This window comes from Chamaea fasciata, unplaced genomic scaffold (genome assembly GCF_029207755.1).
Source record: "Chamaea fasciata isolate MVZ Bird 193981 ecotype frontalis unplaced genomic scaffold, bChaFas1.0.hap1 SCAF_4, whole genome shotgun sequence".
Taxonomy (NCBI): Eukaryota; Metazoa; Chordata; class Aves; order Passeriformes; family Sylviidae; genus Chamaea; species Chamaea fasciata.
Genome location: NW_027094089.1, coordinates 12,114,645 through 12,132,912, shown reverse-complemented (window position 1 = coordinate 12,132,912; position 18,268 = coordinate 12,114,645). Strand labels below are relative to the sequence as shown.

At 34.6% G+C, this 18,268-nt stretch overlaps 1 protein-coding gene across 1 annotated transcript in view; it reads right to left on the bottom strand.

The window, feature by feature from the left end:
• The window catches only part of BRD10 (bromodomain containing 10), a 48,666-nt gene that overhangs the window by 25,600 nt on the left and 4,798 nt on the right, over positions 1–18,268 (bottom strand). Inside the window, exons 3-5 of the mRNA XM_066180850.1 lie at positions 13,332–14,761; positions 5,757–5,833; positions 391–480 (exon numbers count right to left, since the gene is read on the bottom strand). Coding sequence (XP_066036947.1) covers positions 391–480; positions 5,757–5,833; positions 13,332–14,761 — 1,597 coding nt within the window. The remainder of the gene's footprint in view (positions 1–390; positions 481–5,756; positions 5,834–13,331; positions 14,762–18,268) is intronic.

Here is an 18,268-nt window from a genome sequence, read left to right as displayed (position 1 = left end):
ATCTCACTAGAAGTTCTGATCAAAACTCTATAGGCAGACATGAGAATTCTATCCTGTAATTATCTGTTGGTAAGAACTTGTCCTCACGGCAAAAAAGTCACGTGTTTAATGGAGATGGACTACTCATCCTAAGGTATTATCACTATCACTATCTATATTTTGTTTTGGCATGGAGAAGTGCTAACACAGGTACTGAATTCACTTACCATAAAAACATTGAGAACAGAGCATAACACAGAAAAGATTAAGATTACACTCCCGAGGTATCAATCAACCTTAGGAGGTTTCATGCAGTTACTGAACAGCATAAAAAACTTCAGTTGACAGGCCTCAGCAAGTAACTGATACTGTTTCATATCCACACAACAGAAAGCTTTTAATGTCACATACCGATTTCTTTTTAATGTCCTCCAGATCTTTGAGTTCATTCTCAATCTTTGTGATTAATTCCCTGAGTTCATCAAGATTAGTGCAAATAAGCTAAAAAAACAAATGAACACAAACACTTGGTGACGTGGGACTTGGAAAATGTACAGTGAAATTAAAATTTAAAAGCACATTATTACTTAGTGCACAATTTGATTTTTATTTTCTTATAGTATTTTTAAACTTAAAAAAAAAACCCAAACAAAAAACCAGGACATGTTGAGAGGAACAAAATCTAAGTAGAAAATACTCTTATTCTTCAGACAAGCCATATCTCTACCTGCAAGCTTCCATTTCAAAATGTAGGAATTTTCTTAAAATTTCTGTGAATGACAACTACCAAATTTGTCTCAATTACAAGGATGACTTTAGAACAGCTCTGAGTACATCAGCTTCCAGGCTAAATAAGTATACTGACTTTGTAGTATGCTATGTTTATAACATATTACACTTGGTACAATTTTTCCTGAACATAACTTTACATGCTTACACAGAGTATTCCATCCCTGGATATGTTCAAGAGTCATCTGGATCTGGTGATGTGGTTTAGAGGTTTTGGGGTGACAGTGGCAGTGCTGGGTGGATGACTGGACTAGGTAATCTTGAAGGTCTCTTCCAACCTTAATGATTCTAAGGTAACTAGTCATCTACTAAATATACCTACTTAATGTATGTTTTGAAAAAGTATTATATTCTTCTAATCCTTGTCTTTAGAACCAGCTTTTTACATTTTTTTCCTTTCAGAAAATAGATGCTATTTTCTTGAAAAAATTGTCAGAAAAAAGGTGATTTGTATATTTTGTCTTGCCATCATCTACACTTAAAAAACTAGAAATTATTAACATGTTAGGTTCTTTTGGGTTATCTTATATTAAGACTTGCTCCTTTTGAACACCCTTAGATGGACATGTTTTCCTTTTTTACTGAAAACATGTTGCAATAATTTCAGAAAATCCAATTTAAAAACCCCATACAAAACTCACCCTCACATTTTAAAATGTTTTTATCAAAAAACTCTTACATATTTTTCCCAAATCAGTAATTTATAACAATATATTTTTACCTCAAATTCATGTGCAGTTTCAGTTTTTCAGCAAATTCATATTTTAAAAAGTACCTTTACTAGCCACTATCAAAACACTGAATTAACACTTTTAGCAAAATAAATTTTAGCAAAATAAAATAAATTTTAGCAAGAAACCTCTAGTGCACACATACCATTATTTCAATAACATTGCGGACATTTGAAGCATTGAGGAAATGGAGTAACTCTAATCAAAGTCTATAGTTTTCACATTTATCCGGTTTAGAACAGCAAATTAGTAAGGAAATTGGCAATGTCTTGTCACAGACAGTCTATGCAAAACTCACTTGTGAAAAGTATCTCTGTGAAAACAGAATTACTAAGGGTAACTCAAATAGATTCAAAATGCGTGTTCTGCCCTTAAAGGAGTCCCAAATACCTAAAATATAAACTGAAGCCAAATACTGGCTGAGTCAGGCCTGTGAAGAAATTTATGACACTGTATTATTAAGCACAAAAGTACATCACAAAGTCCTTGACAAAAGTCAATAAAGGCATGGATAAAGGTTTTCCCTACACAATTATAATCCATTTTTTTACTATAACCCTAACAATTCTGTTACTAAATGTATTGTTGCTTTCTATTTTCTCCTATCAGGCCAATCCAAACTACACCAATGGGAAAAACAATGCCAATAAATAAAGCTTAATTGTCTTGGGACTGGGGGTGACAGGCAAGAGTAATCAAATCTCTAAGTCACAATTTTCATCAGATGAGATGTACATTTGAGGGTCATAACTGTGTGTCAATTACCTACTGGTAAAAAAATTAAGGTAACAGCAGCTAGGAGGATTTATGGTCATAATCAGTTTAGAATTTTAAATACTCTAATACTGTACTGAAAAGCACTATAAAAAGGGTTCAAGAAAAAACTTTGATTTTTTTTCATTCACAGTATGATTTGAGATGAGGAAATAAAGATGCACACTGACTGGGAAAAAGCTAATTCTAAAACTTCTCTCATATGGTTAACACCTCCTATCTTAGAGAATAAAGTTAGCATTTTGAAGAAAGGGTGAAAAGAACAGTGATGAAAATAACAGTGTAATGTACTTCATATATTTTGATATGGACTCTAGAGGCTAAGTCTCCCAATGAGATTCTTATTTATATTTCAGTGTTCTTCGCTCTTGATTGGTAATTGGTGGAACTTAGTGATTCAATTTTCTGCAAACAACACTGCCTTCTAACTTGTTTCGGATGTTTCAATGGGTAAGTTAACACGAAGGCAAAAAGGTATTAATGTTACAATCTAATAATTTTGTCACATTTTGAAACTGGTAGTTTCACATATGGCTCCTGAAAAACATGCCTTCTAATCACCTACCATCAGGAAAATAATCTGAAGTGAAAAAATGTTTCATTTTGAATTATCAGAGACAGTGAAAGATTAGTCCCTATTCTCTAGAACACTACATGGTGGCTTAAAGATCCAGGCTGTAAACATTTACATTAGTGCAATCTCATTAGTTGTGTACATGTTAACTGCAACAAAGGCACACATCTGGCACAGTACTTACTACAGAGGAACTTATTTTTCATAGGCAATAAGCCTCCTGTTTTTCAGTGGTATACAGTGGAACCTTCAAGTATAAAATAAAATTTCAAATTCAGTGTTCAACTTTTATGTTATGATGCAATGTCAGATCTCAGTAATCTCTCAAAGATCCTGCAATCAACTTATAGATTAATTCTTTAACATCATAGAACCATATGTAATCTGTGGATCTCTTGATAAATACAAACCTACTGTGTTCCCCCAGATCACTGATGCTCTTTCCTTGCCCCCTTGACTTCAGACAAACTTTTTGCAGAATTTTTACTCACTTCAACAGCGTGTCATGCTTTATTTTAAGTTACTTGTGTAATCACTGTTATTTATAATTGTATTTCCTATGAAGTTGCTCTTTTATCACTGACATCTACATGTGGAAAATGTCCAGATAGCCCCATTTTGAGATCTGCATTTAATATAGACCATAGCTGGAAAAAGAGGAACTGTTAAAGGGCACTGAAACAGAGCATACATGTTCCTTTTTTCCTTAATTATCATACATGTAGGTCTATACAGCCATGTGTATGAATGTACATGAGGGGAAAGGAGAAAAGACTTGAGTGAAGCACTGGTTACCAAACCTAAATGTACTCTGTAACAGGGAGAAAAACCCAAAACACACTAGTGTCCCTTCTGTACAGCACTATAATTACTGTTAATTTCTTTAAAATGTTAATGAGCAATAGTAATATGAAGCTTGGAACTCAGAATAACAAGCAAGAGACAACTAAAGCATGACCTATGAAGATGTAAACCCACTTCTCTAGTAATTTTCAAAATATTGAAACCAGGACTTGTTTTTTTGTGCATTTTTATTTGGTAAAAAGAATTTAATTTGCATTTGCTTTTGATTTGAATTTATTTTGTTGTTTGCAGGGCTTTGGATTTTTTTTTTTAACAGCCTTGAGCTATATTTATAAAAATGCATTCTAAATGTTAGATTAAGTTGCACTATTACCTACTGAATTTTTGTTAAAAATTTATTTTGATTTGTGTCACTGCACATACTAAAAGTCTTATTAATACTAATTCACTCAGCTTTAAGGCCAAGTCATGATTTTCAGAGATGCACACTTAAGTACAGAACCTAATCTTATAAATTAAAGTGCCTTCTGGTTGGATTTGGGGTTTTTTAACATTCGTAGGCTGTAGGCACATGAAACATATTATACTTCTTAATTTATTAACTTTCGGTCCGAAAGAACTAATGTGTAGACAAGAATATCAAAATTCTTCTGATTTTGCCCTCCCAGCATCTCTCACAGGGCCTGTAAGATCTAAGCTGTTTTACCAAATATTTAAAAACTATATCTGTACCTTCAACCAGTTATATAATTTCATAAAGTTTGGCCATTCGGGTATGTGGGTAAGAGTATACTGAAGCATATATTACTAGACTCCAAGAGTCTTCGTATTATCCAAAATATAAAAGGTTTAATATTTGCAAATTCTTCTAACACTCATACCTCCTGAAACAATCAGGTTAAGTTGTTAAAAAGCTGTTAAGTTGTTAAAAAGCTCCCCAATAAGATTAAACTACTCAATACTAATCAGTCTGAGCCTCACTTGAAACAGGTATTAGTCCTAGCTTTGATCAAAAGAGCCAGAAGTGTCTTGTTACATTTTAATATAAGGTTTTACAGACTATGAATATACACTTAGATAGATATACATATGTTTTATCTACTAAAGCTAAAAAGTTGGGTAAAGTTTTAGACATACACAGTTAATTATGTAAGAAATTATTTCTAAACTAACTGTATATACCCATGGCAAGCAGATAATGTGCTTATAAAAAAAATTGACATGCACCCTATTTTTTGGAGCTGTTAGGAAACATTTTAGCCATCACCATTACAATATAGACAAAGTCAGTGTAAACTTAAATTCAGCCATCTCTCAACATTGACTGTTACTACCCAATTTTAACACAAGAAATTCTACCAGCTCCATCTGAAACACATGATTGTGATGGAATGATTCAGGGTGAGGGTATTACAAAACAGTCATGATTCAATGCGAGCCTACTGGCCAAAGTTGTACAGACTGTCTCCTGAAGGGAAAAAAAAACAATCCAAGATAGCCAAAGGATAACTTCAATCCAAGCAGCCTTGTATATATAGACAAACTTAGAACTGAAGTACTGTAATACTTCTATTACAGCACCGTAAAACCATATTAGCATAATTTATACTCCTGTTGCTTTCTACAGCCTTTGAGGTCCTAGAGGCCTGGAAATCACATGCTGGGTAAGGAATAACAAGCAAGCAGGGTAAGCACAGTTGTCTATAAATTTTTTCAAGTCCTTCAGTTAACTAAGCCAGATTTCAATTCAAGAACCACATTGTCGCACTTCATACAAAACCAAGTTATTTTAACCCAGACAATTACATCTACCTTAAAAATGTCTTTAACAAGTCCAAGGGGTTTTTTAACAGGTTTTATACTGTAACAGATAAACGTGGGATCATAAAGAATACTGAAAACAGTGTTCAAGGTGGACATCCTAAAAACGGTAGAATATTTTCTACCAAGAGAAGGTGAAACGTACTTTCAAAAATAACAGTTTAAGCCTTTAAAAGTAGAAGAAGCTTCAGTAAATATTTCCAAGTTCTCTATCAGAAACTAAAGGACTTATTTCATAGACATTCAGATTTCAAGTGCTTAAAACAAAAATTAAAATAATTTACCTGAAATTCTGGTATGGTAGACTTTCTGACACCTTTCCTCTTCTTCGTGATTGCTTTTTTAGATAGCGATTTTTTTCCTTGTAAGATTAAAAGAGAAAAGCTTCATAATGCTGTTCATGGCACTTTATTAATAAAACCAAATTACATACAGACTTGTAAGTTAAACTGCAACTAACAGATGGTTTTCAGTAAGTCATGTAAACATGATGAATCAGAACTAGGCTCAGCAGAAGAAAACATTGAACAAATATCTGTGTACTGCAGTCTTTTGTGTGGACTGGAAGAAAAAAAAGAAGAAAAAGCCTACTACAATTTCAATAATACAGCACGTAAAAATCTAAGTAATAAAAGTAACATTGACACTACTCTTCAGAAAGAAGTACTTAAGACACAAACATAAGAAATATAGAATCTTACCTGCAAGATTTGTTTCTCTAACACTCTAAAGAATCAGACATTAGCATCTGGGATCTCTGTATCTAATAGTAAAAAAGATACTCTCAAAACACACGCAGTACCTAGAAATCCCTGACCGAACATACTGAATTTACCAAGGAAATTAGATTGATTTGTTTTTTCTGCCTGTGGCAATACCTAACATTCTTAGAAGAAGGCAAACACCTTCCTAAAATGCACTTCGCATGCAGCTGTGCTATTTACAAATGGATCTAACAAAAAATCTCTGTGAAGGTAAGGCAAGTGCTTTACTGAAAATAGTATAAGAGTTCACAAGTCATATACAGTTCTCAAATCAAGTAATTAATGTCACCAAGCAAGACAGTAAAGTTTCTTATACGGTTATTTCTACAATCATTTAGTAAACTTAAACAAGATCACGTTTAACTTGCTCACTCAGGGCAAAACCATCACTCTAACATTATCACTTGGTCCTATTCAGCAGTCCTAAACAATAATTAAAAACCTCAAACGAAAAGAGAGCTTGAAGAAAATAATCATCCAATATGCAATTTGCTGTCAACTAGCATGAGTGCAGGCACTTGGTAATAATACAAGCACAGGCAGATTAGATATTTATATTAATGAAAATCTTGGCAAAAATTGCACTTAACCTTCTTCCTTACAGATGCTTTATGTGTGTGCAAATGCACACGTACGTACAAATATTCATAGATTCCTACGCATCTGTATTTCCAGTTTTATACACCGTGAAGTTTCCTGAACATCCTACCTGACTCTGAAATAAACACACTTAGGGGACAAGGCACAGGGCTTGAAGAACCTAGATCTGAAACCCCACATTGTGGAAACCTTTGAGCCCCTCAGGGGAATCCCCAGGGCCTTGCCCTGGAAGAATATACCTCCACCTAGGTTGAAAGAAAAGACTTCCCCCATTACAACACTATGTGATCTACCCCAGTTTTGCTCTCCCACTATGTCCCTAATTCTCATGGTTTCTCCTGTTTCCCCATTGGTTATGGTATCCCAGGTGGCCTGCCCCTGCATCCCCTATAGGTTCCTGCCCTTTGCCCTGCCCTTTGTACAGCCCCTGTGCTCTCAGACCATTGTTTCCTGACCCCTTACTTAACCACAGAGCACCACATGGTCCTGGTCTTTTGTCCCTGATTGCCTTCAGCATGTTGAAATAAACCCTTGCTGGAATTTATCATACAAAAGGCCCTTCTTGCCTCTCTCCACTGAGCTAGTCATGGTGTGTGTGGTGTGTGGATTTGACTGCTTGCCCGAATGCCTACCCAAGCACCCTTTCCAAAATAGATGCAGAAACCACCATCTAAATCCTATGTTGCTACACCACATAAAATCAAACTATATTAAAATCAATAAAACAACCTAGAAACTACCCATACCAAACATATTTAAAAATTTAAAGAGCCCTCAACTACCTCAAATATCAAAAAAGAAAATACTTACATATTTCACATTAGAGAACATGTGATAAAACAGTGAAGCTTATTTACTAGAACAATAGCCCAAACATTCTGACAATGGGACAAAAAGTCAGCATTTTTATTATCTACTTTAGGAATACAGCTGCATGCTACTAATGAAAACAATACTGTTCACTGAATGAACTAAAGTAGACACCTAGAAGCTTTCTTGACAAACTGACTCAAAAAGAAGTCTGGTCATATGGTGGCTCCTTGCTCTTAGCCCTTTTAAAAAATGTTATCTGGAAACAAAATGAAAAGACAAAAATAAGGCAGCTAGATTGTCTTGCTTCTTTACAAAAAGGAAAATTTTAATATGTTTAAAATAGAATTTTCATTTTACTTGAATACCTCCAACATATTTTTCAACAAGTACTTCCTTGACTACTTTCAGCATCCAGTGCTATATGATGTATGATACAGTGTAATTCAAGAAGTAACAGTTAAACAGAAATATTCTTTCTCTTTTCCCCAATATATACTTATGAAAAGGAGGAGGAAATTTTTAGAAGGAGTTATAAATAATTAGAAACCCAAATAAAATAAGCACACATAATTTCTCTCTTCACATCGACATCTGAAAAGCATGAAGTAGGAAAGATACGGAGTTACAGACAGACCAACAATTAAAAGAAACGATCAAGAAGCAAAAGAAAATCAGCCTTACTCATTAAATTAAAGTCTGACATATCATAAAGTACACCTGTTGGAATATATGTACCAAAAGACCTACAGAATTCCCAGGCTGGTAACTGCCATGAGCTAAGCACACATCTGTATAGAACAGCACCAGAGTCTTTTTCCCCAGATTTTTGACACCTAATGTTTTTTGACACCAGATGTTTTTGGATATAATGTATTAAAAACTCAAAAAAACTTATAGCTACTTGTTTCATGGGAGAGAATTAATAAATACAGCAAACCACATACAGCAAATTCATCTTCTACCTCAGTAACACCCTTTTAAAATATAAATTGATATAAGAAGTTGTAGTGGTAGTACTGACAATTTCTCCCTTTTAAAAAAGCTTGTATCTGGTTTTCCAAAAATAATTTCTCAGCTTTAAACAATGGTAACAGAAGCCAAATCTTTCACAGTTGGCAGTTATCTGTAACTTGTATGTATTACATAGGTGAAATACTTTTTTTTAGAGGTGTATAAAAATCCAGTTTTGTAACCCAGAGGTGTGAGAATTTTGTGGATTTCTACCCAGCACCCTGACTTGCAATTGTGTAATAAACTTAAGCATCTTCTCTATGTAATTGGTTATACACACCCAGCTACTAACACTGTCTTGGGATAATAAAATCACTAGTGAGAGGCAACTTCTCAAATCTTCTCAAATTTGAATCACCATGCACTGTGCCTTTCAGAGCATACTCAATGTACAAATACACTGAATTACTGACTAAAAGCAACCAATTAGAAAAACCTTAGAACCTTAGTAGAACCTTATTAAATTCTTACAAGAAAAACATTTATAATTAAGAATCTCATATACATAATCTGCTTAGTTCACCTATGCAATTCAACACAGCCTGCTTCCTGCCCACATTTAAAGATATTACAGTGTAACTTCACAATCACTAACAATTTACTCTGCCATAATTAGTAATTGTATCTCCACACAGCCTTTTCCAAAAGGCTCCACATCTCAGTTTGGTTTCAGTTCGGAGTGAAAGAGACTATGAGGCATCTCACTCCCAACAGGAGTTGATAGGGAGTCAACATTTTCTTAACCAAAACCCCCTTAGCCAGCTCTGTGAAAATTATTAGACATTAAACTTAAGTTCAGTAGGTCCAGGAGAAATCTGACTGCCCTAGGTTTTCCTTTCAAGGCGAAACAAATTCTACTGATACTGTCAGCAAATAGATATGCAAGCAATTAACAAAGTAACATAACTAAAACCTCAACACTAATTATGAGCATCCAAAAAAACACATTAGGGAGATTAGATGCAACTAAAACATAAGCCATCTTAAGTTGGTCTTGGCATCAAGGGTGAAGAAGGGGAAACAAAGAGATAATTCAAATCTCTTCTAGTACTATTTCTGGCATAAAAATGAGACTAATAAAACACTAAGCCCCAGAAATGTTCTTGACACTTGTAAATTACTTCTACAAGAACAATATAACCTATTTATAACTTTTTCCACATTGGAGTCAATGTGATTTGAAAACAGGAATATTTTTACAGATCTAGTAAAACCTTTTATTATGAACTCTGGTATTTGAGTTCCTGTGGCTTTTCCTTGAAGAACAAAAGCAATGTCAATCCATGCTTCAAATTATAAAGTGACAACACAGAACAATTTTGAATAAAAACTTATTTAAATAATTATTTTTTATAAGACTGAAACTTTTTTCTTGGATATGGAGCAGAGTCCCATTATCCCAGATGGGGCAACAGATGTTTTTAATATCAAACACTAACTCAGCAGCATTTGTCATGGTAGAATACAGCTAAGTTAGCCCTGTCCAGCTGCAAGAATTTCTGGTTTTTCACTACATCCTAGCAGCAACTGCAGTGTTTTCAAATTAAATAACAGGTCCTGTATATTTTTGCTAATAAATTTGTAAGACACACTTCATGTATTTCAAAGATTTAGCAACTACTGTACATAACCTATTTCCTTTTAATCTCCTACTCTGCTATCTTGCTCCTAACAGCTCTTCTTTTAGAAAATATAACATGATACAATATGGAAAACGAAGCATTATCATAGAGTTTTGAAGCATCCATATTGATATACCTTTATACAGTCAAATGAGCTAAGTCAGTCTGAACAAGTGCAGAAATATTGCTGATTTACAGAACAACATCCGAAACCCAACAAAACCTCAATGCTACATGTTCCTGAAGACAGTGACACTGAAGCTTAATGCATGGAGTACATTGTTACTTGCTGAAATACGTCACTTATTGTTTCGAATACGACCAACAGGCTGTTCCTTTATCTATGGGCTAGACAACACGACCAGGTTTTACTGAAGAGGAAAGTCTCCAGAAGTCATCTGAAGATTAAACTCCCAAGGACAGTAAACCAGGCCTTTCAAAATTGCTGCCAGGCTGTTAAATTCATTTTCTCACAGTCAAGTCAATGCTTGACTTCATACACAAAATGTAATGGTACTCTAATGAAATAAAATATATAGTAAAACGGACTTCAAGCAGGTAGACTACCATGAATTTTGCAGAGCATGAATATATGGCACAGAATTTACATCCAAGGTTCTTCCAAAGTTGAGTGCTGTATTGGTGTTTTCTGTACTAATTGGAATAAAAAGAGATTTAATTTACACTTACTTCACTCTGCTTCAGGCACATGACAGTTATTTCAAGCAGACTCTGGTCCCTTCTATTTTCTCAACCCTACAGATGTTTTCTCAACCCCTTCAGATGTTCTGAATTCCATCCAATCCCTGTTTCAAACATGCAATTGTAGGATTCTCATGCTCTTGCACTGTGCCTTGCACTGAAACTTATCTAACTCCAGTAAAAAAACAACATGTAAAAATCACTGCATAGCATGGAGTGGTTTACAGAACAGTGCTGACTCTGTCTTTCCATTTCATACAGTACTACTCTGCAATCACAGTGACACAGAACACTGCCACAATAATAACAATCACCTTGTTTCAAAGATGTAGATTCAGTAAAGTGGTCACACCTTTTCATAAATTTTAAGAAAACTCTGTCACTATAGTAATGTTCATAACATAGCTTTATTCTCCAGTAAGTTCTGCTCACAGTATTTCTGTGAAGTTTTCAGATGGAAAAACTGCATGACCAGTCTATATTCACTATGGGTACCACTGCCACAGCAAGTCAGGAACATGCAAATCATCTCAATAGAAACACAAACTGTGACTCACTTACATTTAGTTGCCTAAGAGAACCAATAGCAGGAAAAAATAATTTTGTTAAAAAGTAATGAAAGGTACTCATTTTACACCCCTGATGTTCACTTTACTTACTGTATTTTTAAAGAACATTGTAAAGAGCTATTATGGCTAGGATCAGATTTAAATCAGGTGTCTTTGTTGACTCAGAACTTAGCTTTTCTAGATCACTTTTTCTGCTCCATATTGTAAGGGAATCTTTAAACCGAAGATTTAATTTCAGACAATCTTTAAGAAACACTACTTAGCCTTAAACATTAGGAAACATTACAAAACAACAAGGTATTAGTACAAATTGAATCCAAACCTACCCATTTCAGCCTAGCAACTACAGGACCAATGGACATTTAACAACCATAGGAAGAAAAGCGCTTTCTTGCAATGCTGTAAAGTTATTGCAGGATTTTCTCCAGCAAGGTCAAATGAAGTAGTTAGAATAAGATGGGAAATGCCTCAATGTATCAGGAGATAAAGGACAACAGTTCCCCAAGCTAGAGTCCTTGTTTGCCATTTGGGTTGTTATTCGGTTTGCTTGGTTTTAAGAAGACTGAAAGCGGTGACATATTTGGAGAGCTAACAGTCACAAAGGCAAATGTAAAATACATTCGTTTCCCTGACACTATGTATATGAACTTCAACTGCAATTCTTAAAACTTCCGTTTAGATGCGGGCAGTGAAATATTTTGGAAGGAGGAATTTGTGATTTAAATAGTAAGACTGTTCATTGAATGTTAAGTGCAAATATTTTGGACCTAAATATTACTTGTTCTCTTAGCTTTAAATTTTGACTTCTAGCTACATGCACTGCCATCAGGCCTTCGCTAGCTTCTTAACCTCTAAAAGATATTTTTTGTCACCGAGATTCTTGGTGTTTGCTTTCTGCTTTTCAGATGAAATCCAATATTTATCTGTCAGTGTACACTATTCTGAAAAGTAAGTTGTCACTTCAAAAAATAAAATACTTGAATGAGTCTGCTAAAATCTAGCACAGATAGCTTAGCCCAGGACTCAAAAGGATTAAGCTTTTATGTTGCTTCATATGACATCAAAAATACTACAGCTACCTAAACAATTTGAACTGACTAAAGGTTTCTGTAACTTTACTGTTTGCAAATAGCTTTGAAATTCTCCAGTGAGTTAACTGAAATGTGGGTTGGTGTATCACATACCTGCAACACTTCACTAGATGCTGCCCAATTCTCTAATAAAAATGTCATCACCATAAATTCTGATGCTAATGCATCCTGATTGCTGGACTCAGGCCCACAGTCAAAGCAGAACTCTTTGGTGACCTAAGACTGCAGAGTTTCACTATGAATGACTTTAGATCCATCATCTCATGTAATTACTGTGTTTCTTCAAAATCTGGATAAGGCAATATTACCAGAAAAAGGAGAAACACTTCCACAACATTATTTGCTATAATTTAAGACACCAAACAACACTCTCAAGTGACACTCTGATGCTAACCAGTCAGTCACACTCATTGTCCTGAAGATTTTTGCAATAAATTAACTCTTCTAATTAATTATGCTCTCTAAAGATACATTCTGCAAATGAATCACAGTTTAATCAGCTGATGTTTTATATGCTTGTGTTATCAGGTAGGTCACTTTGACTTCAACATTAATGTCCAAATTGTCTAATGCAATAAGGTTCTCCTTTTTTCACAAAATAAAATGGGGACTTATCAACTAAGAAAATAACTTCAAAAAAAATTTGTATCCTCCTGATTTTTACTCTAAGTAAAAATGTCAGCTTACCGGACTTGTGCTTCTTATGTTTTGCTTTCTTTTTAATTATAAACAACTTGTTCTGGATTTCAGATTTATATGATTTGAATGGATGAAGATGAATCTCACGCTTTCTTTGCAAGTCATCAAGTTTTCTCTGTAGGTTTTCATTTAGAATATCCTTCAACTTCTTTTTTTTCTTTTTCTTCTTTTTCGCCAGCATCTTATTTAGTTTCTTATTATTTTGCAGTAAGGTCTCTAGCACTGTTTCTTTAGCAGATTCATGGTAATTTCTGCCTTGGGTATCATTATAAGTGCCGTTGACATGCATTTGGTAAGCTTTCAGTGCGTTCTCCTTGAATGGACACAGCTCAGCTCTTACTCTGGCCATTTCAGTGCAATCTAGTCCATTCTCCACATCTGTTATTTCTTCTGAACTAGGGTGACCACCCATATCAACAATCTCTCCTGAAGTAATCCTAGTCCTGAAGTTCTCTTTATAACAACCAGGTTTTTTGATGTCACAAACTCTTGAGGCTTTTATTTCACAGTCAACCTTCATATCCTCTGTAGTGACTCTAAAGCTACCTAAATGTGTTTTTTCTTCTGGACAGATAACAATGTCCATACTTTTCTCTCCTTCTGTCTTGGAATGACACAGCAGTTCTCTCCCAGCAGAACTGACCTCCCCATTGCTTTTGCTTCCATATTCATGTTTTATTCTTTCCGACTTAGTACGCGGCACTTTTTTAACTTTGATGGGAAGAGATGGGAATTCAGGAGCCTGAAAAGGTTTTTGTTTGTAAATTCGAACATCTGCACCACAGAACTGTGGAAAGTGAACATAGGCATTTTCCAAGCAGTCATAACCAAGAATTACTTCTCTGCATTCATGGATAGGCTGACCTAGCACCGCATCCTGAACATCCTTTTGTGTTTCATACACAAAGTCACAGAGACCTTTTAGCAGCCACACTTTTTGGTAGAACGGTAGCTCATGAAATGGTTTTTCCTCCAAGGGATTAACTTCTCCAAGCACTTTGAAAAATTGGGGACACAATCCAAGTTTTTCTGCAGCACTATTAGGATTGTCGGTCTGCCCCACAACAGTATACCAGTGTTGCACTTTCTTTCTGAGCGCTGCTTCCCAAGTCCTGTAGGAAAATGTAGGCCTGCGATGTAATGTAGGTCTGCGATGAGGAGGACTTAACAAAGAAGTCATTATTTTAGATAAAAAAACATTACATTGAGGCATCAGAAGACAACGTTCCAATTCATAGAATACTATTTCAGGTAAATTTAAAATCTGTTGTGCTAAGCAAAGAAAATGACCAATAGCTGGAATCTCCCACATTGTCTCCATCCTTGTAGGTGCTGCTCGAGCTAAAAGTGATTTTTCCCATTCTTCTATTTCTTTCTGACTAGCTTCTTCTGCTTCTTTTCTTTCTTGATCTCTCTGCCTAGTAAAAGAAATTTCATGAAAATTCAGATATTAGGTGAACAAAAAGAAATATGAGAGGAAAAAAAATCAGAACCACAGTACGTCAAACATACTTATCTTGAAGTTATAAAGAGCATTGTAAAACTTTTAAAGTTTTACTTCGGTTTGTCTTACTTTGCAGTGCAGAACACATCAACCACCATGGGAAATTACTGTAGTATTTTTCTATTACCATTAGTCTAAAGAAGGGAAGATGATAAGAAAAAAGCCTGGCATATATCAACAGTTTGAGTTGTTTAGATTTTCAGGTAATAAAAAAATATATTTCTTTCCTCAACCCCTTTTAATCAGAATCAAGCATTGCCAACAAACTATCCATATAAAAATGTCTGAAACAAATTCCAGGTAAATCCTGTTTCCAAATGGTTGCCCTGTGGCTCATGTCAGCTGCCTCGTACACAAGTACAACTCACCTTCCTCAGCACAGAAGTATACATGCCTAATTGCTAAGTGCTCAACTAACAGCCATTTTCCTTCCTGTGCAAAGATGTGTTACTAGTCAGTTTGCAATGGTGATCGAAAAAGAAACAAATATCAGGACACACAAAGAATGTGAAAGAAAATAATACCAAAAATAAAATGTTACTACATTAATTAGTTTGCCCTCACCTGAAAAAATGTGTTCAGTTCTGGTCCCCCTATCTAAAAAAACAGGATAGTGCAGAAATAACATGCATTCGGAGAAAGAGGTTAGAAGTAACCAGGGACCTGTAAAAACTTCTGAGTCATCTGGGAGTCCACACATAACACTAGGAAGAGGAAACATGACAGCAGTATGTAAACCTCATATGATAGACTGGGAACTTCTATTTACTTGCATTTGTAAATTTATCATGAAATTTAAGGGCATCACATGTTAGAAAAAGAAATGCTTCCATTTCAGATTATTAATTACATGTGGCTTACCATCTAAGATACGATATGTCAATTTATTTCCAAAGTAGAAAACTGGACATCTGCATGAATCATACAAATATCAAAAGTTACCAACAGAAGGAAAGTTTCTTTATCACTGCTGCAGTAGTAGACTAACATTTTTGCCAGAAGGTACAACTAGCTTCCCAAAGACAGGATTAGGATTCCACTGTACTTATAGAAAAGTTTTTTAGAGTTCATCCTAAGCTTCTTTTATCTTTTTCTCTGAAGCTTCTATCACTGGTGAAAACTATCACCTGCCTCTAACACAAATGTGACCTGCTACTCGAATTTACACATCCTTATTTCCAAACTGTGAACCTCCAATTTTATTCCTTCATAAACAAGTAGCAAATAAATGCCATATATCCATTCAAAGCATCAATGCCTTCCAAATTCAGCAAAAAAGTAATGATAAACTAAAATGCTTCTTCTGACAACATGAAGCTGATAGTGGCTTCTAGCTCGAAGGCCATGTATTTCAAGCATTAGCTATTGACTAGCTACCTTAACAAGGTAAAAAAAGCAACAAACGTAGCTTTGTCCACATTTTAGTATCAGCACAGGGGAAACATGCCATGTGTATGCAAAATAACATAAAATACAGTAAGACTCTACTGAATACTTTATCCTCTATAATAAAATTAAATGTTCAGTGACTTGTTACCATAATTTGAACAGAAATTTTTAATACCACATACATGCATGCTTGTTACTTGTATATCTAATAAGTACAGAAGGACAGACTCATGTAAAACATAAAAGGTAAAAGCAAACAGGTCAGTAAATTCCTAACTTCAGTTTTCCAATGCAGCATTAACTTAAGAATATAAAGGATGGAATATAAAGACAAAATCCCATCTTTCAGCACAAACTTCTATTAGCCATTTTTGGTGAATAAACCATTAAATTCAACAATACTACTTGCACATGTAAAGTGGGCATTATTTTTATTCTGATTTATGTTCTATTTAAATGTGCTAATATTGCATTGATATAATAAATAAAAATAACCGAAAATAATAAATAAAAATAACTAACATCCAAGTGAGGCAGAGGAAGAAATTATATTATGCAAAAGTGGTCTGAAACACAAATTTCATAGCATTATTGGATCCCACTCCCTTATTCCTCCTAAATGTAAAACATACTTCCCAATAACCTCCTGCCTCCAAAAGGTGTGAACTCTATTAACATATGGCAACGAGACTAAATAGTGAGTACATGGTGAGATGGAACATATATAGAAACAATAGCATTTCTGTATCATTTAATTTAAAAAAACTGTGGGCGATCTAAAAATACCGTCTTTGCAAGCAGTTTCAACTTTTTACCAAGTAATAATTTAAATCAAGGTAGAATTATCAAAGTAAATACATGCTCTAGATTCACCTCTGTCTAGATAAAATTACAACTATAATATCATTTTAAAGAATGCTTTAAATGATTCTCTTTAAAAGAAAACTGTAGGTTGTTTCACTTGTAAAAAGTTTGCCTTGTTTTTACGCTGTTGTTTTATCACAATATCTGCTGTCAGCCCATTCTCAGCAGACATTCAAGAAAAAACGTAAATAATAGCACACTTTGACATCTTCATTATTGAGGTCTTCCTGCTAACATCCTTTGGAGGGCATAGCTTTCTCCTGAGGTGGGTTTTTTTTTTTTTTTTTGAGAGGATAAAGCAAAGTAAAGAGAGAATACGACACAGGGCAAGGGAGGAAGGGTGAAGGAAGAGAGAAATTGGAGAGGGAGGTAAGAGAGAGACATTTGATATTATAGTGGCACAAATATCCTTATATTGAGAAATTCTCTGGACATAAATATTTGACTCTCATGATGACAGCAACTGTAAAAAACCCTGTTGTTTCATACTTTTATTTACATTTACAAGGAATATGTTTGCATACATATATTGGACTTACAGTAGTAACAAAACAATTCTAAGGTGAAGCTGATTTTTCTAGACTAACAACAGGTGTACTTCTAGACCACATCTGCAACAGTTGTTTTGCAACTCTTGAGTGGCATCTGGAATTAAAACTCAGAAAACATGGTACCCAAGAAGAGATAACACCTAAAACAGAGTCCAGACATAACTCCCTACTCTTCTTTTAATTTCCTCCATTATTTAAGGCAGCAGACACGTACCACCAGCAAATTCCTTCTTGTTTGAAACAGGAGATTTCTTGGTGGGGACAGGAGCCAAAGATTAAATTTTATTTTGTTCTCCCAGTTACCACGTCTAACCTACAAAGGTGTTGATTCACAGCCAAAAGTTCAGACACTGGATTTCTTAATTACAAGACACAGAAAACTGTTTAAATTCACAGTAACTTGTTTCTAAAAAATTTCTTTAAAAAAAAAACAAAATAGAAAGTTATATCAGAGTAGCAAAATTACATATTATTCTAAATTAAGCCAAGATTTCATAGTCAGAAGATATTAAATTTGGAGATACCCATACAACCTTATTTCCGTATCTTAAATATCTTAAATCATATTATTATATACTCTATATTTTTGCATTGGATCCAGTTAATTCCATGCTAAC